The sequence below is a fragment of the Mustela lutreola genome, chromosome 8, assembly GCF_030435805.1.
Source record: "Mustela lutreola isolate mMusLut2 chromosome 8, mMusLut2.pri, whole genome shotgun sequence".
NCBI lineage: Eukaryota > Metazoa > Chordata > Mammalia > Carnivora > Mustelidae > Mustela > Mustela lutreola.
The window spans coordinates 143,275,776-143,303,174 of NC_081297.1; the positions used below are offsets into that span (position 1 = coordinate 143,275,776).

General features: G+C 42.3%; 1 protein-coding gene across 11 annotated transcripts in view; it reads left to right on the forward strand.

Moving 5' to 3' along the window:
- Positions 1-27,399, forward strand: part of TNRC6B (trinucleotide repeat containing adaptor 6B) — a 262,528-nt gene that overhangs the window by 171,513 nt on the left and 63,616 nt on the right. For all 11 annotated transcript variants that reach the window (XM_059187041.1, XM_059187052.1, XM_059187047.1 and 8 more), the window contains 2 exons: positions 15,623-15,710; positions 20,537-20,558. In XM_059187041.1, coding sequence (XP_059043024.1) covers positions 15,623-15,710; positions 20,537-20,558 — 110 coding nt within the window. The remainder of the gene's footprint in view (positions 1-15,622; positions 15,711-20,536; positions 20,559-27,399) is intronic.

The following is a 27,399-nucleotide window of genomic DNA, read 5'->3' on the forward strand; positions in this document are numbered from 1 at the left end:
TTCCCCAAAGTCCATTTGTGCCCATTTGTCAATATGCCTTCCTATCCTTTCTTGCCCCTCCCCAACCCCTAAGTAACTGCGGATCTGCTTTGTGTCACTATGGATTAGTTTAGGGGTTCTTTGTTTTTTTGTTCTTTGGTTTTTTAGGTTTTGGGGGTTTTTTTAGAATTTTATACAATTGGAACATACCGTACTTCTTATTTGGCTTCTTTCACTGATTGTAGTTTTGAGGTTTATTCACGTCGTGTGTATCAACAGTTCATTCTTCTTACTGCTAAGTAGGAAGTTCTACCATAGCTTATTTATCCATTCACCTACTGATGCACAGTTGGGTAGTTTATACCTTTCAGTTATTACCAAATACTCATTTACAGAGTCTTTGTGCTGGATGTATCCTTTTTTTCCCCTGTAGGGTAAATACCGAGGTGTGGAATGGCTGGGTCATATGGTAGGTTTATGTTTAACATTGTAGGAAACTGCCAGACTGCTTTCCAAAGCGATTATACCGTTTTACACTCTCACCGTGAGATAGTTCCAGTTGCCAAAACTTGGTAAGGTCAGTCTCTTTAATTTTAGATGTTCTAATAAGTATGCATGGAGTAGTATCTCATCGTGGCTTTAGTTTGTCTTTTTTTTTTTTTTTTTTTTTAAGATTTTTATTCATTTATTTGACAGAGATCACAAGTAGGCAGAGAGGCAGGCGGAGAGAGAGAGGAAGGGGAGCAGGCTCCCTGCTGAGCAGAGAGCCCGATGTGGGTCTCGATCCCAGGACACTGGGATCATGACATGAGCTGAAGGCAGAAGCTTAACCCGCTGAGCCCCCCAGGCATCCCTAGTTTGTCTTTTCTTAATGACTAATGATGTTGAGCATCTTCTCATCTGCTTATTTGCCATCGGTGTATTTTCTTCAGTGAAGTGTTCAAATTTTTTGCCTGTTTTAAAAATCGGGCTGTTTCTCATTACTGAGTTTTGAGCGTTCTTTATATATGTGGAATATATATGGACGTCAGTTCTTTATCAGATGAGTGATTTGCAGATACTCTCTCCCAGTAGGCAGCTCTTTTCATTTTCTTAACAGCATTTTCTGAAGAGAAAGTTCTTAATTTTGAATTAGATTTATGCATTTTTTTCTTTTATGGATTTTGCTTTCAGTGTTGTACCTAAGAAATAATTTGCCTAACCCAAGTTTGTCATAGAAATTTTCTTTCTTACATTTTCTTGTAGTTTAAGGTTCTGTATTTAGGTCTATTCATTTTAAATTAATTTTTATATATAGTACAAGATATGGATTGAAGTTCATTTTTTTAAATATGTTCATTTGTTCCACAATGCTTTGTTAGAAAGGCTGTCCTTTCTCCACTGAATTGGTTTTGTACCTTTTTTTTTTTTTTAAGTCACTTGTCCATATCTCTGTCCATTTATTTTTGGAATCTATCCTGTCCTAGTGAATTTTTTAATCTGTCTTGATGCCAACACCCCACTGTCTTGGTTACTCTTTTTTTTTTTTAAGATTTTATTTTCAGGTAATCTCTACATCTAGCGTGGGGTTCAAATTTACAATCCCAGCCAAGATCAAGAGTTTCATGCCTCACCAGCAGTGCCAGCCAGGCACTCCCAATTACTATGTCTTTATAACAGGTCTGGGTGTCAGGTTGTGTAAGTCCTCCAACTTCGCTCTTTAAAAAGTTGTTGGGTTCTTAAGAAATTTTAAAAGGAGCTTATAATTTCTATTTAAAAAACCCCACCTGCTGGGATTTTGATAGGGATTGGGTCAAATCCATAAATTAAATCTGGGAAAATCAGCATCTTAACAGTATTGAGTCTTCTAATCCATGAATATGGTACACCTCTTCACCTACTTAGGTTTTTAAATTTTTGTCTCAACAATGTTTCATAGTTTTCAGTGTGTGGGGATTGCAAACTTTTTCTCAGATTTATCCCTGAGTATTTCATAAGTTTTGATGCTACTAAATAGGACTTGTTAAGATTTTGGTTCCTGATTATTGCTAGTTTATAGAAATACAACTGATTTTATATAGACATTCTGTGTTTTAAAACCTTCCTAGGGGCGCCTGGGTGGCTCAGTGGGTTGAGCCGCTGCCTTCGGCTCAGGTCATGATCTCGGGGTCCTGGGATCAAGTCCCGCGTCGGGCTCTCTGCTTGGCAGGGAGCCTGCTTCCCTCTCTCTCTCTGCCTGCCTCTCCGTCTGCTTGTGATTTCTCTCTGGCAAATAAATAAATAAAATCTTTAAAAAAAATAAAATAAAATAAAATAAAACCTTCCTAAATTCATTTATTAATTCTAATACCCTCCCCCCTTTTTATTTATTTATTTATTTATTTATTTATTTTGGCTAGAATCCATTGTATATTCCAAGAAGGATAGACTTTAATAAAGGGAACTAAAGACTTTCACAATCATTAGAAAGTCTGGGGGGAAAAGTTCAGGGGAGGGGGCTGTTCTTATTGTTGATGAAATTAGAGTGCCGGCTTCCCAGGAAAGCAGTGATCTCAACTGCCTGCCGCTCCAGTATGGCTTTAACTCATCTGGAAGCTGCTCTAAGAGTGGAAAGTCCGGTCTCCTGCTGCTTGTGTGTCTGCTTGCAGCTGTTTTCAGAGCATATGGACTTTGTCTTCCAAATCTCACATGGGTGTGCCTTACTTCAGCCCATCTAACCTAGAACAAATGGAGAATGGGCTTCTCAGAAATGTAGTTCCAGACTACATTTTCCTGCTATGCAAGGAAGACTAGGAGGCGGCAGTGCCAGGCCAGCAGTCTGGCACAGAGGACATTAATGGAGCTACATGTAAGATGCCACACCCAGTTGTGGAGAAGTGACTTAGCAGTACTATGAAAAATAGGGGTGTTTGACGGTTGTAATTCAGCAAGATGTGCTTTCCAAGAAGGCACACGGGCTCTTGCACAGCAGTGGCAGTAGTATATTTTCTGGGATGAGGACGTGGCAAGGCTTGCTTTCGTGCTGCCTTGCCCAATAATCGGATGAGTGTACACAAACTGGAACATGTTTTAGGGGATAATGACCCTAGTGTGAGGGGGTAGAAAGCCAGACCACACAGGCAGTGTTGGAAGGAACTGGGAATGCCTTGGGGGTCACATGATGGGGGACTATGATGACTAGAACACTTGCTCTGCGCAGCCTGGGAAGGAAGGTTTAGGACCGGTGGGCAGAAGCTGCAAGGAGACCATTTCAAGAAGTGCACAGCTGGACTAAGATCGAATAGAAGGTCAGAGAAGGGGGCACTGCTTCAGGCTCATTTAGTTAAGCGTCTGACTTGGGCTCAGGTCATGATCTCAGGCTCCTGGAACTGAGCCCCCTCTCTGGCTCTGTGCTCAGTGGGGAGTCTGCTTCTCCCTCTCACCTTCTCGCACTCCTACCCACATGCTCTCTCTCTCTCTCTCATAAAATCTTTAAAAAAAAAAAAACAAAAACAGAAGGCCAAGAGTTTCCCTTTGTTCAAGATTGCTAGGCCGTCTAGCCTAGCAAGAATTTAACTTATGTTAAATTTTGTTTCTGGGGGGCGCCTGGGTGGCTCAGTGGGTTACGCCGCTGCCTTCGGCTCAGGTCATGATCTCAGGGTCCTGGGATCGAGTCCCGCGTCGGGCTCTCTGCTCAGCGGGGAGCCTGCTTCCTTCTCTCTTTCTCTCTGCCTGCCTCTCAGTGTACTTGTGATTTCTCTCTGTCAAATAAATAAATAAAATCTTTATTTATTTATTTATTTATTTGACAGAGAAATCACAAGTAGGCAGAGAGGCAGGCAGAGAGAGGAGGAAGCAGGCTCCCTGCTGAGCAGAGAGCCCGATGCGGGACTCAATCCCAGGACCCTGAGATCATGACCTGAGCCGAAGGCAGCGGCTTAACCCACTGAGCCACCCAGGCGCCCATAAATAAAATCTTTAAAAAAAAAAATTCGTTTCTGGGATACAAAAGAATTGCGGGTCATGTGTCACATGATGGATTTGAAGAAGAGTGGTTTCAAATTAGGTGTTCCTTAGGTTCATCGGTTACAACTTTTGCCACCTTAAATTTCTGAAAGCAAAAACAAGTTCTTTTAAATATTTTATCTTTACTTAGTTTGAGTAATTCTAAATAAGTCTAATCTTGTATGTCTCAAAATACAGAAAGTGGGAAATTTCTGAGACTCTTAGAGCCGAGGTGTGCACAGATCTTCCTGCCGTATTTCACTGGTTCTGAAACTTAAATCCTCTACATGCTTGACATCTCTGAAGTCTGCGTGCAGTTTGATGGGCACACTTCAGCTATTGATGCCTTAGGATTGGCTCTCATCCGGTTTTTTGCTTTGTTTTTATTTTTTGTTTTTGTGTGTATGATTTTGGCCCTAGCAATTCCTAGCATCATTTCAGTGGCGTTCCGTACATACTTGGTACTCCATGATTTGTTTAATTGCATTTTAATATAACTTTGTAAAGATTATGCTGTAATCTGGCACTGAAACACAGACGGGAATAACAAGGCATAAGTTTGATAGTAATGAGGTTAGTATTTATTCTTGGAGAAATGACTCTACAATTCCGTATTTTCTTGGAAAGAAACAACCAAGTGCATTGTACTTGGGCTATTCAAAGTCAAGGCCCGGGACCGGCAGCTTGTTAGAAACGGAGAGTTGTAGTTTAAAATCCACATCTACTAAATAAGAATTTGCATTTTAATGAGATTCCCGTTAAAGTTTGAGAAGCGTTGCTTTCTTTAACTTCATATAGGAAGATAATCCATTTGTAAAAGGAGCTATGTTAAATTTTGTTTCTGGGATACAAAAGAATTGCCGGTCACGTGTCACATGATGGATTTGAAGGCAGGAGATATTTCTGTATCCCTCTAAATGAAAAATGCATTTACCTTAATTTTTCTAGGTTTAATGTTACCATTTTCTTCCCATGAGCCACTCAGTGTTGGAATGATTTTTATGCCTCAGTGCTGTTTGGTTTTGTCTACTAATTTAATATCATGTACAAATTACATTAGCATCCCATTAAATTCTCTCAGTCAGAACTAGCAAATGAAAAAAATGTTAAGAAGAGATTCAATACAGATATTTGGAGTACCCTAGTATGTAATTTCCTCTGCCTGACTGGATATGTTCCAACATGCTTTCTTTTTGTGTGCGTTTTTAATTAAAACACTCTAAATGGATACTTTGAGCACTTGCTTGACTCTTTTTCATGGCACTTCTTTTGTTAATTTTTTTCACCCCAGATACACATGCGGTATCATTAATCCTTAATTGGTTATGGTTGTTAATGGTTTGAGGATCTAGTTATTTTCTTAATGTTTTATAAATTGCCAAGATAACCATTTGTCTTTTAGGGAAATAAAGGTACATGCCACATGTATTAGAAGTGCTTTGGAAAAGCTCCGTGTAAGTCTGTGTTAGAGCTCTTGTGTCCGGACTGCAGAATCCACTCTCCCAGGTGCCCGGGGGGTTTAGTCAGTGGTGACACCATCTCACTGATTTCTTGGGAACCACACGTTGGAACTGGGGAGGGCCTGATGGGGGCATTTTCCTCTTCCTGCACACTCAGGAAACCGTTATTACAGGTGTGGATTCTGCTCCCTGAGAAGATCTGTGCCCTGTATCCTGTCGTTTCCTTCTAAAGTTCATATACAGGCCTACCTTACTGGCAGAGCGTAAATCATATCTCAGTCTCTGGTTCTGAGGGGAGTGGACCTGAGGTAGCTTGGAATTGGTGTTGACTGAGCTGTTGAACATACCCACCACAGAGTCAAACAGTAAGGTATATTACTATGTTATCACTAAAATCCTCAGTGAAAGAATTATATGATGAATTATGGGGTAGAGGAAGATTTTAAGTACCCCTCTGGTATCATATTTATCATGTATCTAACATACTCAAGGCCAGGAACCTTGATTGACACAACTATAACAATTTGAACATATTAGACTAAATTATAAATTCTAGAATATTTCTGGGAATGCATTTCTGGGAACGCCAGGACTAAACAATTTGAAAAATTCCTTTTGACTCTTACAGGACTTTCATAAAGAACTACTTTAAAATGGTTTAAAATAGAAGTCCTTAGAGAAAATTTTAAACAGATGAGTCCGTGTTGAAGCCCTTTTAAATTAAAATTTTAATTGAGATCATCGTAGCCTCACATGTAGTCGTAAGAAAGAGTCATGTGTCCTCTACCCGGTTTCCCCTGATCAGTAGTTTCTTCCCGATCTGTACTACAGTATCACAACCGAGATATTGATAGAACTCACCGATCTTATTGAGATTCCCCAGTTTTACTTCTACCTGTTTGTATATACTTGTCTATGACTTTACCACCTGTACGTTCACATATTTGCCACCACTGTGAAAATCCAGAACAGTCCCACTACCCCAGGGATCACTAGTGTAACCACACCCGTGTTACTCTGCCCCACACCTCCTTGCAGCCCCCAACAAGAGCAGTCATTCCAGAAATATTATATAAATGGAATCATACAGTATGTAACCTTTGGGATTGTCTTTTGCATAATTCCCTGGAGACTTATCCAGGTTGTTGACGTATTATGAGTTGGGTGTTTTGTACAGTATTGGTTTGCTTCTGGCACATTTCACGTATTGGGTGGACATGTTGTATCTGTTCACATCTGTCTGCCTCAGTCGTATGGAGTTGATAATGAACCACTAACACACTTACACAGAGCATCAGGAATACATGGGGTTTTTTTTGTTTTTGTTTTCTGTTTTGGGGGTTTTTTGTTTTGTTTTGTTAGATTTACTTATTTGAGAGAGAGAAAGAAAGCAGAGGGGAGAGGAAGAGGGTGAGGAAGAAAGAGTCCTAAGCAGGCTCCATGCCCAGCACAGAGCCCCACGTGGGGCACAGTCCCACAACCATAAGATTATAACATGAGCTGAACCCAAAAGGTGGACTTTTTTTTTTTTTTTTTTTTTTTTTTTTTTGGACAGACAGAGATCACAAGTAGGCAGAGAGGCAGGCAGAGAGAGGGGAAGGGAAGCAGGCTCCCCGCTGAGCAGAGAGCGCGGATTCGGGGCTCGATCCAAGGACCCTGGGATCATGACCTGAGCCAAAGGCAGAGGCTTAACCCATAGAGCCACCCAGGTGCCCCAGGAATACGTTTTGATGCTATTTGATGGGCAGTTATCCAGTCCTTAAAGAAAAATAAGATGTTCTTTATTTCTAGAGACATTTTCCTGTCAGGATGAGCCCTCTTTATCTGAATTGAGGTTCTTAAAATCGTTTCACTCCAGTCAGAATCTTGGTGGTTACTGCTGCCAAGTAGGAAATTGTCAGCCCTGCCTCTGCCTGATGTTTGAAGCATGATAGGTTTGGGCAAGTGAGTTCAGGAACCATCGGTCATGATTCTAGTGATGGAGAAAAGTTGGTCTTTATCAGAGGCCATGAATTCATATGCCCAAAGTTCTGGGACTTTAAAACACCAAAGAAGCTATAAGCTGTCTTCAGAGTCCCCCAAAGTTTATAGAGGTCAGAGCATGAAGAACACAGGTTCCTGCTCTAACAATGATGCCCGGGTTGTAAGGGGAGGGAGTTAACAGCTGTTTGAAAAAGTTAAACCGAGAGGCCTGGGAAGGCAAGCAGCGCTGCATTTTATTTGCTGCTGAATTCTGGGCCCCTAGCACAGTGCTTGGCACTCAGCAGGCACTGAAAGAGAAAGAGAAAGAATGAGTGAGGTAGGGGTGCCTGGGTGGCTTAGTGGGTTAAAGCCTCTGCCTTTGGCTCAAGTCATGATCCCAGGGTCCTAGGATCAAGCCCGGAATCAGGCTCTCTGCTCAGCGGGGAGCCTGCTTCCCCCTCTCTCTGCCTGCCTCTCTGCCTACTTGTGATCTCTGTCTGTCAAATAAATAAATAAAGTGTTAAAAAAAAATTGAGTGAGGTAGAAGGGAAACTTGAAAGAAATAGATGTCCCGTTCTTTTAATGGGAGTGACCTTATATATAAGCTCAGAAGACTCCGATGGTGTGTGGAGTGTTTGCTGTACGGAGAGGGTGAAGGAGGGGAGGAGCTTCACCCCCAGCCCCCAAACCGAATAAAACCCCAAACTCAACACTATGCGCTTCCCCAGCTCAGGGCCCTTCTGCTTTCTGTGCCTGGTGGGTCACTCCCCTCCAGAGAGTTTTCTTCTTTAGGTCTCTCACTGCCCCAGAGGGGCCTTCTCTGAACATTTTGTATAAAGTAGCCCACTCCTCCCTTCTCTCTTGGTCCTCTATAGCCTCTCTCCCAGCTTTATTTTCTTCCTGGCGTTTGTAATGATTCCCCGGCACTGGGTGTTTGTCTCCTGTCTGGAATGTTCCCTTCCTGAGGGTAGGGCCCGTCTCTCTTTTCCCCCACTGTTGTATACCCAGTGCTTGGCACATAATAGTAACTCAGTGTATGGTAAGTGACTTCATTGGTTGTGTGGTGGCTTTTTGATAGAACACATGTTCCTCAGAGAGAGAATTTCCCTCACTCTGTAATGACTTGGTGTGTCCCTAGTTTTGTTTTGTTTTGTTTTGTTTTGTTTTGCGGGTGCCTAAGAAAAGCACGGCCAGCTCCCCTGCATTCAGAGACGCCGTGGGTAGCAAATGCAAACGTGCTAGCTCACGACTCTGCAGTGAGCTGGGTGCTCTGAGGGAGGCATGCGAGCCCCCACTGAGGCCGGAAACCGCAGCCCTAGAGCTGTTGACACCTGAGAGGAGAGGTGGGCTTTTCGGTTGAAGGTGAGAACGAGAGAGATTTTGGAAGTGGTGATTGTTACTCAGTTGTGAGAAGGTAGGTTCCAGTTAACTTGAAAAATGCAGTCATTCTAGGAAGAGCCACTGCTGCCTCTCTGACCCCAACCACCACTTTCTCCTTCCTCAGACACAAGCTCCTGGTTCCTCAGACACGTCATCTCCTAATGTTGTCTCCCAGGCACCCACACAATCCCTTGCTTTGGTGGGGTTCTCAGGCCACCTGACCAGAGAGGCCTTTTCTAATCATCATATGTAAGATGCTCTCTTCCCTGCCCGCTATCTCCATCAGCTTACCCCACCCTGTCTTCTCCAGGGTACTTGTTGACGCCGGAAGTGGATATTTGACACATAGAGTTTTGTTGTAGATCTTGTTGGTTGTCTCTCTTCCCCACTGGAAGGTAAGCGCCGCCCCCCCCCCGCCCCCGCCCGGAGAGCTGGGCCTTGGTTTTATTTCTGCTCTATCACCAGTGCTTAGGGAAAGGGCCAGCTTGTGTTAGGCACCCGGAAATGTCTGTTAAAGGAATGGATGGATCCGTTCCTGGGCAGCCTCCAAGAGAAGAGGCGAAACACAGACTAGCCAAGCCCCAAACCAGCCTCTGTTCCCCAGAGCCCTCCCTGTTCAAAGCCGCCATGCTGCAGAGAAGTCCTTTCATGTGGTCTGATGCTGCCCGTGATGGATAGCTACCAACACCTTGGGTGCTTGTGGGATGTCCAGGGGGAGGCATGTTTCCTGTGAATTGGAGATGATATAGACGGATATTGAGCCAAGACTTGATAACGGGGTAAGGTATGATTGGGCCACAGAAGGAGGAAGGTTTTTCCATTAGCTATGTGGAATGGATGAGGGAGAACATGGAAGTTAGAACTGTACTGTGAATGATCTTGAATGTGAGCTCTAGGGAGGTGTCCAGATGGCACAGCTCTTAACTTGCCCTGTGTGCTCTTAGACTCTTTGAATGTGTGATGTGGTGGGTTTTTAGGAACGTTAGCACAATGGCTGTTCCATATTCTGAACTTGTCAGCAGAACAGGAATCTTGCTCTGCCTCAGCTCAGGTGAAGACTGGATATTTTCCTTTATTCAAGTACTGCTTTTCTCAAAAAATAGTTACTTCTACTTCTTTCAATTAATTTTTTTTTTTTTTAAGAAACAAGAAAACACTGTTGTATTTTTTTCACCTTAGACCTTTCTTAAAAGTAGTTTTGCCTTTTTACTATTCTAGATTTATTCTAGATTATAGTGTTCACACTTGGATCTGGCTACATAGTTAAGAGATGCAGGAGAGGGCGCCTGGGTGGCTCAGTGGGTTAAGCCGCTGCCTTCGGCTCGGGTCATGATCTCAGGGTCCTGGGATCGAGTCCCGCATCGGGCTCTCTGCTCAGCAGGGAGCCTGCTTCCCTCTCTCTCTCTCTGCCTGCCTCTCCATCTACTTGTGATTTCTCTCTGTCAAATAAATAAATAAAATCTTAAAAAAAAAAAAAAAAAAAAAAAAGAGATGCAGGAGAATGTGAATGATTTCCTCTGCGTTTAGACTTAGAAGCAGTTGGTGGTTAAGTGGGACCCAGCTAGTCACCTGGCACTTGTATTTGATTGCTGGATGGAAGGTTTGATGTTTGAAGTATAAATACCTTTTTTTTTTTTTTTAAGATTTTATTTTTTTATTTGACAGAGACATCTAGAGAGGGAACACAAGCAGGGGTTTGTGGGAGAAGGAGTAGCAGGCTTCCTGCTGAGCAGGGAGGCCCGATGCAGGGCTCGATCCCAGGACCCTGGGATCACAACCAGAGCTGAAGGCAGACACTTAATAACTGAGCCACCCAGGCACCCCTATAATAAATACCTTTTAAAGTATGGGCTTATATGCAGAATTTGGAGCCGTGGTTCTCTCCCTAGAGATTCCTATGTAGTTGATTTGAGGAGCTACCCCAATAATGGTTTTGTTGATTTTTGTTTTATTTTGAAATAATCTTGAACTTACAGAAAAGTTGCAAATATGATTAAAACAGCAACAACACTTTTCCTGAATCACTTAAGAATAAATTGTTGTCCCAGTGTCCTATCACCCGTATCCCTTTTCCCTATACTTTGGTGTATTTCAAAAAATCAAGAATATTCTCCTATATAACCACAATACAACTATCGAAATTAAAAAAAACAAAACAAAAGAAACACTGATACATTGCTACCATTTAATCTTCAGCCTCTACACAGAGTTTGACACTTAGCCCAATAATAGCCTTTATAGCAAAAGTATCACACTTAGCATTTGGTTATTTTGTCTTGTTAAATCTCCTGTTTCCCTGAGGTTCAGTGATCCTGAAACTTTTGAAGATTGCAGACCCATTATTTGGTAAAATGCCTCTCAGTTTGAGGTTCTCTGGCATTTCCTCCTGATAATTTTCAGGTTATACATACTTGAGAGGAATATTGTAGAAGAGATTCTGTGTTCTCAGAGTATCTAATCAGGCAACTCACAGTTTCAGTTTATCCCATTACAATGATGCTCGTGTGTTTTATTTGATTAAGGTGGTATCTGCCAGGCTTCTCCTCTGTGTACTTATTCTTATCTCCTTTCTAATTAATAAGTATTTTCATAGGGAGGTACCTTAAAACTATGTGAATATTCCATTTCTTAAACTTTTAACTTACTCATTTACTTATTTCTGTCTGAATGGACTCATGGTTTCCTATTTTATACAATGGCTTATAATTTCTTACCATCATTATTTTTTATGTGCATACTGTCCCAGATTTAGCTTATAGGAGCCCCTTCAAATTGGTCTCTGCAGCCGTTTATTATTTGTTGAACATTTCCTTGCTTCTTGGCAATGAACATTCCACATTCATTTTGTACTTCCTTTGCCCTAGCCCCCAAATTAGCTCTTCTAAAAAAGGATTTTAGTTCTTTTTAAGAATGATATTTAGAAGCCACAGTCTGGGTACTCGGTGTGTTCATTGCTATTGGGGTGTTCCTTCTTCCCAAGCCCTTTCAGTGGCAGAGCTAGGGGTGTGTGTGTGTGTGTGTTTGCATACATGAAGGAATATACACATATATGGGCTTGCAAAAATCGCATCTATGTTTATTGTTAAATCTTTCTCTATATGTTAAAAACCCTGAGTTGTTGCCAATAACTAATTCTGAACCAACTCCACAGGACTCTTTTGAGCTTTTTCCCTTTCCATTTTGGTAGCTACTTTTTCAATAGTGAGAAACCTGGTTGTCATCATCATTAATATATTGATTTGGAGCACCTGGGTGGCTCAAGTCTCTGCCTTGGGCTCAGGTAATGATATCAGGGTCCTAGGATTGAGCCACGCATTGGGCTCTCTGCTCAGCAGGGAGCCTGCTTCCCCCTCTCTCTCTGCCTGCCTCTCTGCCTACCTATGATCTCTCTGTCAAAAAAAAAAAAAAAATAGATAGATAGATAGATAGATAGACTAATCAGTCCCCCTATATGTAACTGCCTTCCTTGCATGGATGCCCTCTTTGCCCTTTGCCCTCTTGGGTTCTGGTGCAGCATGGGATATTTTAAAGCTCCCCAATGATGCAACCAAGGTAGAGCACAACTGGATGAGAAGAAAGGTGAACTCTGTACTTTCTGATTCATCATTAAGTAAATGGCATCATTAAGTAATTGGGTTTTGGGTTTTTTTTTTTTAAGATTTTATTTATTTATTTGACAGAGATCACAAGTAGGCAGACAGGCAGGCAGGGGAGGAGGGAAGCAAGCTCCCTGCTGAGCAGAGAGCCTGATGTGGGGCTTGATCCCAGGACCCCAGGATCATGACCCGAGCCAAAGGCAGAGGCTTTAACCCACTGAGCCACCCAGGCGCCCCAGGTTTGTTTGTTTGTTTGTTTGTTTGTTTTTTAAAGATTTTATTTATTTGACAGAGAGAGACACAGTGAGAGAGGAAACAAACAGGGTGTGGGAGAGGGAGAAGCAGGCTTCCCACTGACCAGGGAGCCTGATGCGGGGCTCAATCCCAGGACCTTGGGACCACGATCTGAGCCAAAGGCAGATGCTTAATGACTGAGCCACCCAGGCGCCCCTAAATGGCAGGTTTTTAAGTCAAGTTTGGTTTGGGAAAGTAAATTCTTCCTAAGGAAGTGAAATCTAAAGAGAAAACTCAATTCTACCAATATAAGCAGTAAAAGATGACGGTGAAAGCACAGCCTGTCTCCTGGAAAGCTTTGAAAAATATTTATTTTGGAAATAAATCTTGTAGTGAATATGAATTTCAGTCCCTTTCCCTGAATTACCTGTTTATAGGAAAAAATACTTGAAAAGGTTAGTTGTTTTGAAGAATGTGTTTCATTAAAGACTTACTTTGCTTTTTTTTTTTACATTAGTTTTTAAAATAAACTTTTTAGAATAGATACAGAAAGAAATTGCAACTCACTGCTTTTTAAAGCATTGGATATTTAAACAGATTTTCAGACTGTGTTGCTCTTTCCCAGTAGTCCATTGCACTTTAAAATACAGGAACTGAGTTACAGTAACTGGGTCATGAGGAATCCCATCTTCTCCCACTTACATCCAGAGGAAGCAACTACAGCAGGATCCCTGGCCAGCCTGCCTTAGATGGTCAGCCTCTGTCTTGCCAGTTTTCATAATGCCACGTTCTGGAAGTGGTGCACTGCTGCGGGTGGATTTCCACCACAAGTTCCCACTGAGACTGAGGGACACATCATCTGATTCCACAGAGTTCCAGCATTCAACCTATGGGAATCCCAATAAAACCTCTTCCTTGATGATGTTTCTATAGTTTCCGTTGAAGTTGCCTTTGGGGTGTGAATTGTGCACATCAGGCTTTTGTATGTCTATGCCAGAGGCAGGGAGGGAGAAGGGCCAGTATTTGTGAATATGGACAGAACCCCAGGAGACTTGGCATGTAGGGAGAACACCTCATCCTTAGTTGTTGTCATTTAGTTTTCGTTTTCTAGAAACAAAGCATTACCCGGTCAGGAGAGCCGGCTTCAGTGTTGATGGTCAGTTCTTTGTACAGCTTGAGGCGTTACCACTCCCCGACTCGAGTCCTTCAGGAACCGTCTTTGTGGCTTTTGCCACGCCAGCAAACATTTACTTCACGTTTTTCCTTCATGTGTCTGACTTTGAACTTGGCATTTTTCTGGATGGTATCTGGGAAGCTGTGAGTTCAGTGTGCTGGATCACCTAAAATCCTAAGTATCTGTTCAGTACTGTGGGGGAACTGGGCGCCAGATCTGGGTCTCCTTCTAGCTCCGCCATTTGGAGAGTGGCGTCAGGCCCTGCCTTGAGCTTGGAAGCAGCTGCAGTAGTTTTGGAGATGTGCTCTTCCCGTTTGCTGCGCGGAGTGGAGGTTGGCAGCCTTATGTATACGTTACATTCAGACGCGTGTTACAGGGTATAGGAGTCTAAATATTACATTCTTCTACATGTGAAGCATCAATTACATTATCTTAATTTCTTTCTTTTTTTTTTTTTTTTAAGATTTTATTTATTTATTTGACAGAGAGAGACCACAAGTAGAGAGGCAGACAGAGAGAGAGGAGGAAGCAGACTCCCCGCAGAGCAGAGAGCCCAACGTGGAGCTCAATCCCAGGACCCTGGGACCATGACCTGAGCCGAAGGCAGAGGCTTTAACCCACTGAGCCACCCAGGCGCCCCCATTATCTTTTTTTGTTTTTTCTTAAGATTTTATTTATCTATTTGACAGACATAGATCACAAGCAGGCAGAGAGGCAGGCAGAGGCGGAAGCAGGCTCCCTGCTGAGCAGAGAGCCCGATGCAGGGCTGGATCCCAGGACCCTGGGACCATGACCTGAGCTGAAGGCAGAGGCTTAACCCACTGAGCCACCCAGGTGCCCCAACGCCCCCATTATCTTAATTTCTTAAGATTCAGCACGTGTTCAACTAGAATGTTCATTGTCGTGGATCATTTTTGCTCTTGTTGGTGGTCTTAATGCACATGTTCACGAAGCTGTAGACATGAACTCATTCAGGAGTGGGTACACGGATTTATAGGATGCTTGGTACCCGCCTTAAAAACACATGTAAAGTGTCCAGTACTAGTAATACAGAAGAAAAATATGAAATGCAGAATGTAGAGTTTTATGTTAACCACACTGGAGATGACATGGGAAAATGCCTAAATTGTGATCTGTAACTGCGTATCATGATTAATATATACTGTATTATTTTTGAGGCCTGTTGCCTATCACAGAATTTTTCTTGGGCACCCAGTGGCTAAGTTGGTTAAGCAGCTGCCTTAGGCTCAGATCATGATCTCAGGGTCCTGGATCAAATACTTTCAGGCTTCCTGCTCAGCAGGGAGTCTGCTCTCCCTCTGTCTGCTGCGCCGCCCCCCGCCCCGTGCTTGTTCTCTCTCCCTCTCTCTCCCTCCTCCTTCTTTCAAAAAAATAAATAAAAACCTTTAAAAACATTTTTTTTTTTTTGACATTGCTAATGCTTTGTGTTTTATGTGTTCTCTACTTGTGTTTTTAAGACCAGGTACTGAGTGTTCCGTAGATCCATGGATTCCAGGAATATCCCCTAAAAGCCAACCAGATGTTGTCATATATTCAAATCAAGGGTTTTGCTGTGTGTGTGTGTGTGTGTGTGTGTGTGTGTGTGTGTTGTTTTGTTTCAGGAATATACTTTAAAGTTCACTTTAATGGGCTTCTTTAAAACCAAGCAGTCATATTTTGTAAAAGGAGTAACAAACCAAAATAGGTGGATAACCAAATGTGGTTAGTTTTATGCATCCTCTTAGTTTAAGTAAAATACTGGGTTCTGCTCAGTCACAGAGATGGAATGTTTGCACGCCATCCACAAACATTTCATTGGCTGCAAGGAGATTGAATATAGATGTTAACTTTCTGGTGTGATATTACTTTAACAGAGAGAAGGAGCAAGAAAGGGAAGAACAGTTAATGGAAGACAAGAAAAGGAAGAAAGAGGATAAAAAGAAAAAAGAAGCCACTCAGAAGGTAGGTTTAATTACTTAAGTCTGTCTTGACATCCACCAAGCAGCTAGAGTAAGTAACTGCCTTGGGTTGGATACCTGCGAGCCCAGCAATGCTGCTTAGTTCACTTGAAAGTTTTAAGATCTGAAAGTGGGAGAAAGTTGGAGACCTGCATTTGTTTCCATAAGTAGGTATTCAGGAGAGCTACAGCTGATTTAATGAGAACAGCAGTAAACGAAATCGAGAAAGGCAAGAGGGTCCCCAGCATTTAAATTCTTAGAGTTTCCTCATTCATACCATAATTAATCTCCATTTTCTTAGGTTAGCTTGTAAAATAACTTCTTAAGGCTTGTTAAGTTCACCACAGTGTTCTCCTTTTGGTCCCTCTTACAGCACTGTCATTTGTAGAGTCTGATTAGTGCTCTGGGGGAGATAATATACCATGGCATTGAGGCCCTTGCTTAGGGAAGAAGAGATGGTAAAAGAAAAAGGACACAGGCCTCACCTCTGTCAACTGACAAGTCTTTTTTTTTTTTAAGATTTTATTTATTTATTTGACAGAGATACAGCAAGAGAGGGAACACAAGCAGAGGGGGTATAGGAGAGGGAGAAGCAGGGCCCCCGCTGAGCAGGGAGCCCGTTGCAGGGCTGGAGCCCAGGACACTGGGGTAATGACCTGAGCCGAAGGCAGATGCCCAACAACTGAGCCACTGAGATGCTCCTGTCAGCTGACAAGTCTTAATTGATGAGCTGGACCTCAGCGCTGTCTGAGCAGAGACCAGCGGGCCCCGCGCCCCTCCTTCAGTATGTGCTCCTCTGCCCCCTCCCTGGTCTAATCTCCCCCACCTCCACTCTTCAGCATTGCCTGACTTAGGCTCTGGCTCAGCAAGAGTGTTCTGGTGCCTTTGGGGGAGGTAAAATGATTTGCCTCCAGTTCTTGTTACTGCTGACTAGCACACTTGGGAAGTAGGACCTCAACTGTGAGTCAGGTTTGAGGGTTCCTGCTGTAGTGCCAGGTTATTGAAGCCAAGTTTAGGAAGGTAGAAAGTCCAGATTTAGAACAGACCCCAGGCAGGCAGTCATACACAAACCAGTGTGGGGTGTCACGGGACACCACAAGTTATCTCAGCATTATTGGATAGAACTGTTATTCCCATAAGTCAGTTTTCTGAATTTCTGAAAAGATCATTTTTGGATGCCAGGAGAAAAAACAATACTGGAAATATTTTCTGAATTGGATTGCATATGACCCTGCCACATTAAACATGTAAAATAAAATTTCATCTTTTCTTCATGACTTAATTAAAAGGAATATTCGTTACTGTTTGGTACTATAATATAATAGACTCTGCACATGCTCATTAAGGTTTTGTCTGCTTTTCTTGGTGTTTCTGTTTCTGTTAGTAGTGGTGTGCTCACCATCCCATCCTCGTGCTACCAGGGCACCTGCTTTTAACATGTTGCTTCTGATCTGAGCTTGTTAGAATTATCTAAAATGTCAGGAAAGAGTCTGACTAAAGATGTCAGATAACAACCTAGAGGATTTTTTCATACTTGCCTTTGGAGACACAGCCCCCTTCCACGTATTGAGGGTGATAAGCAGGTCCGCCCGCGAGAACGTGTCAGGGCATTGCCCCTCCTCATACTGACCTGTTCACTGAAGAGTGAACCGCAGTGAAGGTTTTCTTTCCTTTAGGGCATTCCCATTTCATCAACTAAGTTGGTATAAAAATTGGATTTTGCAGTCTGTGGGAATGAATGGTTAATAGGCTAGACATGGGTGAACTTGAGCAAAGAGTGGTAACAAGAAGATAGCAAATCGAGTGATTATTTTAGGCAATCTGTGATCTGTCTTCATTCTTCACAAAGGTCATAATATTCCTCAACTGGAAAATAATCAGCATCTGGCTGTGATTGATAAAATATGCATCTGTAAACTTTACTGTGGATCCACTAATAGAAAAATGATTTACAATACAAGATGGTGTGGGTTTACTCAAGAGCAAATTGGGTATTTAGGCAGAGAATGTCATTTATACAGCTGGTCACTCTCCCTGTGTACTTGTATCTACATGAAGAACTGGTTCAGAAATTATGGCAAAGAAGAAAATCACCATAAATAAAATTCCAAATGGTTACATATGAACAATAACATTCAATCATTTTTGTTCAAAAATGTTCTAGATCGGCTGACATGGGATTCAGGCCAACACATGGCCTTGGATATTGTTGTATCATACTGAACCATTGTGCCATTCCAGAATTAAAATCTGATTTAGCAGTTTTAAGGAAGAGCACAAAGGTTACCATGTGATTGTCTTAGTGGCTCCCAACCTTATTGTAGAGACAGCGGCTCAACGAGGAGGCATAAAATGTGCTATGATGCAAAGAATCATAGGGAATGTGCCAGAGGCTCTATCATGTGGTCATTCTTTCAGTCTGCACCGTTTACGGTGCTTCCATCCTTCTCGCTGCTTACCCTCTTGCTCTACAATCATCTCTTCGTGTCTGTCTTCCTGTTAGACTGTCAGTTTCTCGAGGTTTTACTCATATTTGTATTTCCGGGAAGTTAGGGCAGTGCCCAGTTCATAAGAGTCACTCAAAACCCGTTTGTTTAGGGGCACCTGGGTGGCCCAGTGAGTTAAGCCTCTGCCTTCGGCTCAGGTCATTATCTCAGGGTCCTGGAGTCCTGGGATCGAGCCCCGCATTGGGCTCTCTGCTCAGCAGGGAGCCTGCTACCTCCTCTCTCTCTCTGTCTGCCTCTCTGCCTACTTGTGATCTCTATCTTTCTTTCTCTCTCTCTCTCTCTGTCAAATAAATAAATAAAATCTTTAAAAAAAAAAAAAACCTGTTTGTTTAACAGATCAGTGGTTAAGAGTGAGTGTTGGCAATGTGATTTTCTTGAAGAATCGACTTTTCCTTAAAGCTGAATCAAGCTATTTCCACACACACATTAAACTTGAGCTTTTCTCATGAAAATGGTGTGGGTTTACTCAATTTGCTCTTTCTAGAGCCATCGCTGAGTAAACCGGGTTAGATTTCCATTCATGGGAAAGGTGTCAAGGAAGGATTCCATTCACATTCATTAAGCTGATGCTGCTGAAGGACCATTGTTCAGTGTTGGCGGAACACATGCTTTGATCATCAGCTTTCCACCGTCTGGAGGACAGCTCTTTTAACAGAACCCACATTGTAAGACACAGTTGACATTACTTGGGTTTGTCACTTACAACTGGGGAAGGCATTGACTTCCTGTATAACTGATCTTCAAAATGGCATTCTGAGAAATGTTTATAATGTTATAAAGCTTAAATTGCCTTAAGGAATTGGTGGTATGTGGATGCAAATCAGTTCATTCGTGGTGAAACGGAGTTTTAGAAAAATTGCACAGTAGACTTGAGCTCTTTAACAGTTGGTACAGGGAAACACATTCATTTTAAAGTGCTGTCTACTACAAATTCAATAGAGTCGAATTAGCTTGTCTTTTAATGCAAGAGTGTAAGGAACACTCCGGGAGGTCATACAACTAGGGCATTTCATTCAGATTCTGTATCAGGCATTAGCATGCTGGAATCCACTGCAGAGCGGGTTGGTTAGCTGTAGGACATACACTCCAAAGACGGCATGCTTGCATGAGCACCCGTCGCAGTGGCCTGCACTGCTTATCAGCCACAAATAACCAAACATCTTCTTTTCTATATCAAAGTCAGAGAACCATTAAAAATGCTTTAGAAGATTAACATTTGGGAAAGGGAATCAAAATCATGTACGATCTCCATAATAGTAATGAAAATAATGTAAGCCTATTAGAATTCTGGTGCATTTCCTTTTGGGTGTTTTTCTTATGCATGGCCTTTTGTGGTTTTTTTAATATCATAGGGCATATATAATTAGGTGCACTCCTTTATTTTCCTCTCAATAGCAGAAGCAGTTTCCATGTGGCTCCTAATCATCATATCCAAACTCTCTAAAAAACCTCTTATTACATTCAGCCTATCCAACCTTTTAAGTTAATCACTTCCATAGATTTATTAGTTCCTATATAAAGAAATACTTTCAACAAAGCAGTCTTTTTATTTGTCCAGAATTTACATGTTCACTCATTGCTGTATTTCATACTGTTTTCATGAACTTTGATTAAAAACAACAAATAAATACTGAGTGTTGGCATAGGGTAATCTGACTTAATCTTTATAACAACCCTTTGTACTCGAGATCCTGTTCTTACTAATCCCCATTCAGCAGATAAATAGAAAACGGAGATCACACAGCCAGGAAGTGGTATGGCTTGGTTTTCAATCCTGTCTTTCTGCCATGGCTTCTGATACCTCTGATGATGGGCTTCTGAACTTTTGCCTTATAGATTTGAGATTGAATGTTTGAGTCCATACTTATAGGGTAATCGTTTTGTCTGTATGGCTAGTTTAGTTTCTAGGCTCTATCCATTTGCTTTTCTCTAGTCATAGCATGAAAATGACAAACAGCATTCCTGGCACAGCTACTTCATCATTTAGTAAGAGTGGAATGCTTTTTGTTTTAATTTTTAGTATCCATAGTAGTAAGTATTATTGTAAGTTATAAGTGGGCATGTGGCATTATAGAAGGACATCAGCGTGGACTCTCAAGCTTTTTTCATGAACTTTGATTAAAAACAACAAATAAATATTGAGCATTGGCATAGGGTAATCTGACTTAATCCTTATCAGACATGTCATAATCCTTAATCCTTATCAGACATGTCTGCATGTCTGATAGTCTGAATTCTTTAAGTCATTAGAATTACAGTAGTCCTATAATAGGGAACTAGAAAACATATCTCATTCACTTTTGTCTGTTAATTTATTTTTCAGGTCACGGAACAAAAAACCAAAGGTAAGATTTTTTTTTTCTTTTTTCAGTCCTTGGAACCTTCTGTGTTTAGATTTTTACACCCTTGCTGACTCAGCCTCCAATCCACTTGGTTAGTGAGAGTGGGTGCAAGGTAATTAAGTTGGTTGTTTACAACCACTGAAGAGCAGTAATGGCAAATTAAAAGTATTTGTAGTAGTGTTTCTAGTTGGCCTTAAATTTTTTAGAAGGCAAAGGAGATTAGAAGAAGTAATACCTTGTTTTGAAAGTATATGGGTCATGACTTTGAACTGAACCTTTTCAAAACAGTAAGAAAAAGAAAACTCTAGCCGCTCATTTATAGATGGGAACTGCAGAGGATTGCTAAACATCTTGATGCATGCCATGCATTGTGTCTGAAAGGGCGCGTTAAATGTCTGGGATGGTCAGGTGGTCCTCTGAGCTAGAGCCCGGAATGTGCTTTTTCAAAAAATAATACATTTTAACTCTGTTACAGACTAGTGATGTGTCGTAAACAGAAGCAGATGTTCTTCAGGCCATCCCCAACCTAATGGTCTGTGCTTTCAGATCTCTCTCTCTCCTGTTCATTTGGATTATGCAGTTTTGTGCATAATCTGGTGCAGGTTGGATTATGCAGTCTGATGGTGGTTGCACTTTTGGTTGGTTCCCCTGCAGAACGGTAGACCTCATTCCTTGAGACCAGTGTTCTGACTCCTGTCCTTGCCCACTTAAATATGTGGTTCTCAGCTAGGATATGCATTGACACCATTTGCATAGACTTGCCAAATACACAAGTGTGGACCTCCTCCTAAACCTTCATGGTCTCAGGCCACAGACCTAGCAGATGTATTTTGAGAAGTTCTATAGGTGACCCCAATACATACCCCAGGTTGAGAACCACTGCCTTGGATGGAAGGAATCACATTAGGACTGTGATAACTTGGAAGAAGGTCCGGGTATGGATAGGCCAAGATAGGAACGGATAGGCCAAGATGTGATGGGAGACCCTCTAATGATTGTTTTCTTTTTGGTTTTGTTTTCTTTTGTTGACTGCTAGGCCAAACCATGTCCAACAGTGATGGAAAACTAATAAAGACGGTGCTAGTTTTGGGGTTTTTTTTTTAGATTTTTTATTTATTTGATAGAGAGATCACAAGTAGGCAGAGAGGCAGGCAGAGAGAGAGGAGGAAGCAGGCTCCCTGCCGAGCAGAGAGCCCAGTGCGGGGCTTGATCCCAAGACCCTGGGATCATGACCTGAGCCGAAGGCAGAGGCTTCAACCCACTAAGCCACCCAGGCGCCCCAAGACAGTGCTAGTTTTTAAGGAAACTTAGTTCTGGAGAACAAATTCTCATATGACTAGACATTACTGTAATGTATTTCTAATCAAAATGCATTTCAAGGGAGAATATAGTCTGGGGCCTTGTAGTGATTTATAAAATAAACTGGTAAGAACATTTGTTAGTTATAATTGTCTTAATTTTTAGAATAGTGTTTTCCTCTTGTACTTTTAGCCAGTACCCAACACAGAAGTGGGCTTTATGTGGAAGTATCTTTATAAATGATATGTTTGAAATAGAAATTATACTTAACCATAAAAATAGAGTTATTGGTAGTAGTACAGAATCCATATTTTCTATACCAACATACTATCTAGGAAAGAATTTGGGCACATAGTATTTATGTTTATAGGACTTTCTGATGATTATCAAGACAACAGATGAGAGTATTGGCATTTTCCTGGAAAATCCAGGCTCTGTGGTTGTTGAAACATGGTGGTTAGGTTCCTGGGCTTGGCCACAACTCTAACATTCATGACGCCAAGTACTAACTGAGCTATGGAAACAAGCTGCTCTGTATGGTAAGTGGTGTTTCTATTGGAAAATCGAAAATCCATTAAGGCATTCTTGGATTTTTTGTGTATGTGCTGGGTCTGTTCTCAGAAACACATTCCTCTTCCCTCTGCCAAAATCTTAAAAATCAAACTTCCTTTCCTACTTACTATTGAATTTTCTTTCCAATTAGGATTTTTCTCTCACCTCCCATAAAATGGATTATAGCCTCACAGTTTCCATACTTTTTCTACCCCATCCCCCATCAGAAGTTAATCCCTGGGCGCCTGGGTGGCTCAGTGGGTTAAACCACTGCCTTCGGCTCCGGTCATGATCTCAGGGTCCTGGGATCGAGTCCCGCATCGGGCTCTCTTCTCAGCAGGGAGCCTGCTGTCTCCTCTCTCTCTCTGCCTGCCTCTCTGCCTACTTGTGATCTCTGTCAAATAAATAAATAAAATCTTAAAAAAAAGTTAATCCCTAAGTGAGCTGAAAGCCTGTTTCAGATCTCCTAAGGAATTTATTTAGTAGAACCAAGGAGAAAATAGAAGTAAAAATAAAAATTATCTCTGGGGTATGTTAGGCCATAAGTAGAGGGAGAGGAAAAATGAGAATTCTGGAGAGAATACAACAGGAGTTCAAGTGGAGGTTATATGAAGACAGGGCCTAGCACTGGGCCTGATCTTTCTGGGGTTTTGCCCCACTTTACAGCCACATTTTTATCTTTGTTCCCAAAAGCATGTCTGGGCATTCTAAATCCTTTCTTCTCTCCCTTAGCTGATGTTTCTAGGTCCTGTTCCTCTTCCCAAAGATGGTGCCTTTCTTAGGCAGTCTCCCCATAACTCTGAATCTGCCCCTCTTTTCCCAGTAGACCCTATGAGAAAAAAGACTGTTGGTGCCAAGTCTCTGGTTGTTCAGAGGACTGAAGTAAGATTTGTCCATATTTTGGGAAAAAAAAAAAGATTCATTATATGTTCTGTCTTTAACTTCCATTATTTTATAAAAAGAAAATTCTGGAGAATAGAAATAAGATTTCAAGTGGAGGTTATGTGAAGACATGGCCTAGAGGAGGGCCTTGCTGTCCAGTAGCAGACAGTACGAAGCACTTAAAGTAGAAGCTGATGTCCCACTTCATTGGATATTGGACTTAGAATCGAAGGGGTCTGTGGGATTGATGTAATAGACCAGATATAACAGGGATGAAGGGTAAGGTTAGGACTAAAAGGGGTGCCTGGGTCAGTTAAGCATCTGACTCCTGATCTCAGCTCAGATCTGAATCTCAGGGTCTTTAAACTTCAAACCCTGCATTGGGCTCCATACTGGGCCTGGAGCCTACTTAAAAAAATATCAGGACTAGAAAGACTGTGCAATGGAGGAGTTTGGACATAGCAATTTTTCCTTGTTAAAAAGATGTTAGGATCCTGGTTGGCTTAATGGTATAGTTATCAGTATGAAATGATTGATTTATAAAAACTAACATGACCTGGGGCATCCGGGTGGCTTAGTCGGTTAAGCCTCTGTCTCTTGGCTTGACTGGGTCGTGGTCTTAGGATCATGAGACCCAGTCCCATATCCCTCTCCGTGCTCAGCGCAGTCTGCGCGAGATTCTCTCTCTGCCCCTGGCCCCGCTTGTGTGTGTGCTCCAGCTCTCTCTAGAGTAAATAAAATCTTGAAGAAAAGATGACTGACGTGACCTTAAGTGCTGTTCATAGAAATGCAGTATGTAGGAAGGGATTTGCAATTCCTATAACAGGCACCACACTGTGTAAAGAGACAGAAATCAACTTGTTTAGAGCCTGTGGGGTTTGAACCAGATTGGTCAGCGATTTGAGCCTGTGTTGCCTTGGGGAGGGTTATACACATGGAGATGCTTAACCCTCAGTGGAAGGGAAGGCTTACCGCCTGAGGAAGCTCAGGTAACGGTCTTCAGAGATTTGAAGGGTCCTGGTGCCTGACACTTACTAGTCTCTTGGTAAATGTCTGTCAGGTGTTTTGTTCAGTGCAGCCTATTCTTACAGCCAAGTACTGATAGTGAGAATCAAAGCAACAGGGAAAAGCTTCCAGCTTAATATAAGTTGAAATTTTTAGATACTGTCCTGCACAGCAGCAGGTCATAACCTTTACCCCACATGAACACAGCTGAGGGACAGCACCTTCCCATCAGCATACTTGGGGTGATGGATCATTGTGGTACACTGGCCACAAGTCTCTCTGCTGAGTCTGCCCTAGAAGGCATATTTAGTAAATGTGTGTTGGTGGTTGAGATAACCTTGAGTCTACTCTCATTTATTAAGATTTGAGGTGGGTTCCCCCCAGGTAGCTAATTTACAAACTAAACTAATTGCAGTGTACGTCACACCTGGTAGAAACACCTGTGTATTCTCACACTGGTGGGAGCGTTTGTTCAAAGATGGAATTGACTGCCTCTAGAGAGTGAGTGAATGCTGGTATATGACATATGGCTCAGCTGGTGGGCATAGAATAGTCCAGGGAGGAGGCAGTGAGGACTTGAACCTGGTTAGGAACAGTGGTAGAGGAGGAAGGAAGGCATCAGAGAGATGCTTTGGTTCATTGGAATGTAATGATGATCAGATAATGATGTGCGGGGAAGAACAAAGTCTAGGACACCTTCCAGGTTTCCTACTTGAGCGGATGGTTAGGTGATGACTCTATTCCTTGAGCTAAGAAATAATGGGGCGCTGGCTAAAAGGAAGAAAGGTGAAAGAGATCTGAGTTGGATGGTAGTGATTTGGGAAACACTTGGACATAAATGTTAAAGTCCAAGTATGGGGAAACTTGTACTCAAGTAACTTAAATGTGGGAAAAGTTTAGACCTCATCTTCATGTTCAGTTTTTTGGAGGTTTTTTGTTTTGTTTTTTTAAAGACTCAATTCATGGGGTCCTGGGTGGCTCAGTCATTTAAGTGTCTACCTTGGGCTCAGGTTATGATCCCAGGACGCTGGGATCAAGCCTGCATCAGGCTCCCTGCTCAGGGGGAAATCTGCTTCTCCCTCTGCCCGCCACTCTCCCTGCTTGTGTGCGTGCTCTCCCTGCCCCCCTCTCTTTGTCAGATAAATAAATATCTTAACAACAACAACAACAATTGGGAAGACTCCTCCCAGCCCTTGCCAACTTCTTGTTTATTGTCATAATAAGAAGAGAGGGGATTGGGAATGCCATCTGCTATGAGAATCTCATCTGCTATGAGAATCTTACAGGCACAGATAGAAAATGAATCACTGAATAATTCATCTTCATTCATTTATCAGTTATTTTTATCTATCGGCTGTTATAGGTCATGCAGAACCTACTATATTGATATTATCTGGCAACGACCAACTTATTTTCTCAAGAAATAGCTTTATTCTTCTCATAGGTTGTGGATTCTCTGACCTCCCTTCCTTACTGGGAGGCCCAGGACTGCCTCATGATTGGCTAAGATTAGACCAGGGATTGCCTTGAAGTGACTTCAGGCTCCTATTTGTTTTTGTTACTCACAGTGCTCACCAGTGCCCAGTGGGAGTAGATTGGGCCCCCTGACTTCTGATGATATCTCTCTCTCCATAAAGGAGCCAGTTCAACGAGCAGCATGCTGGCCCAGCATCCTTTCAGCAGTCGGAGCAGTACAGCCACCAGAGCTGTCCCAGACATGCCTCTGGAGGTCAGGGATTTGGGCCTCAGAATCATCTGACTTACCTGGCTCAGTGGTTGTTTCCGTAACATTGCCAGCTTCTGTTTGCCAGGTAGATTTTCTTGGAAGGAGGGGGGAGCCTGTCGGTAGGATGAAGCAAGAGAGGTGCTGAAGATCATCCTTTGTAGGGTTGAGGGGAAAACCAAAGGGTATATTTTCAGTCACCCTGCACATTCCACACTTCCTGTTTGCCATTTTTAAAAGTAAGATAAAACATTAAATTCTTTTTTTTTTTTTTTTAGACTTTATTTGTTGACACAGAGAGAGAGGGACAGCAAGAGAGACAAGCAGGGGGAGTAGGAGAGGGAGAAGCAGGCTTCCCGCTGAGCAGGGAGCCCGATGTGGGGCTCCATCCCAGGACCCTGAGACCATGACCTGAGCTGAAGGTAGACACTCAACAACTGAGCCACCCAGGCACCCCAAACATTAAATTCTTTAAAATAAGTAGGAAAAATACCTACATTTTGGAATTTTTATTTAATTTTATTTGCATTTTTTATTTTATTTTACTTTTTTTTTTCTTTTTTAGAGTGGGAGAGAGAGAAAGGAGGGACAGGGGGAGAGAGAGAAAAAGTACTCTTAGGCAGTCCCATTGCCAATCCCAGGGAGGGGCTTGATCTCACGACCCTAATAAGATGATGACCTGAGCAGAAATCAAGAGTCGGCTGCTTAACCGACTAAGCCACCCAAGTGCCCCTGAAATTTTTATTTTAAATAAAGAGTTGGAATAAACATACAAGAACCCCTTAAAAATTTTGTTTTTGACACCAGCAAAAAAATTTATAATGTTTCTAATTATTTACAGAGTGCAAAGCAAGAGTGTTCGAGTTCAGGTAGCTGTAGAAACCAAAATCCATGGATTTTGTGACTCCAGGGCTGAGGTTTCCTGGGGGGATCTACTCTGTGCTAGGCCCCAAGAGAAAAGAAGAAAGGAGGGTCCTCATTCTTGACGGATTCCTGGCCTGGTGAGGGTGAGGAGCTCGTGAATGAGAATTTCAATATAATGTGATAAATTCATGGTGAAGAAAGATGGACATCGTGTTCCAGGAGCACAAACAAAGGTGTTTTGCCCATCTAGTCTAGGGACTTCAAGAAAAGCTTCTCTTTTGAAGGTCTTCAAGAAGGTGGATAAAGGGCAGGGGCATTCTGGTTGAGCGCCCTGAACCTTCCCCAGCGGCTTTGCCTCATGCCCATATGTACCCTCAGACTGGCTGGGCAGCCCTTCAGGGATTCAGGGGAGCAGATGGTGATTGCTTCCCACCTCCCCTTAATGGATGGAATGGAGTTCTATGGCATCGCTGTCTTTGGGCCCCTGTCACCATCTCTCCCCACCTCTGCCGTCCCTCC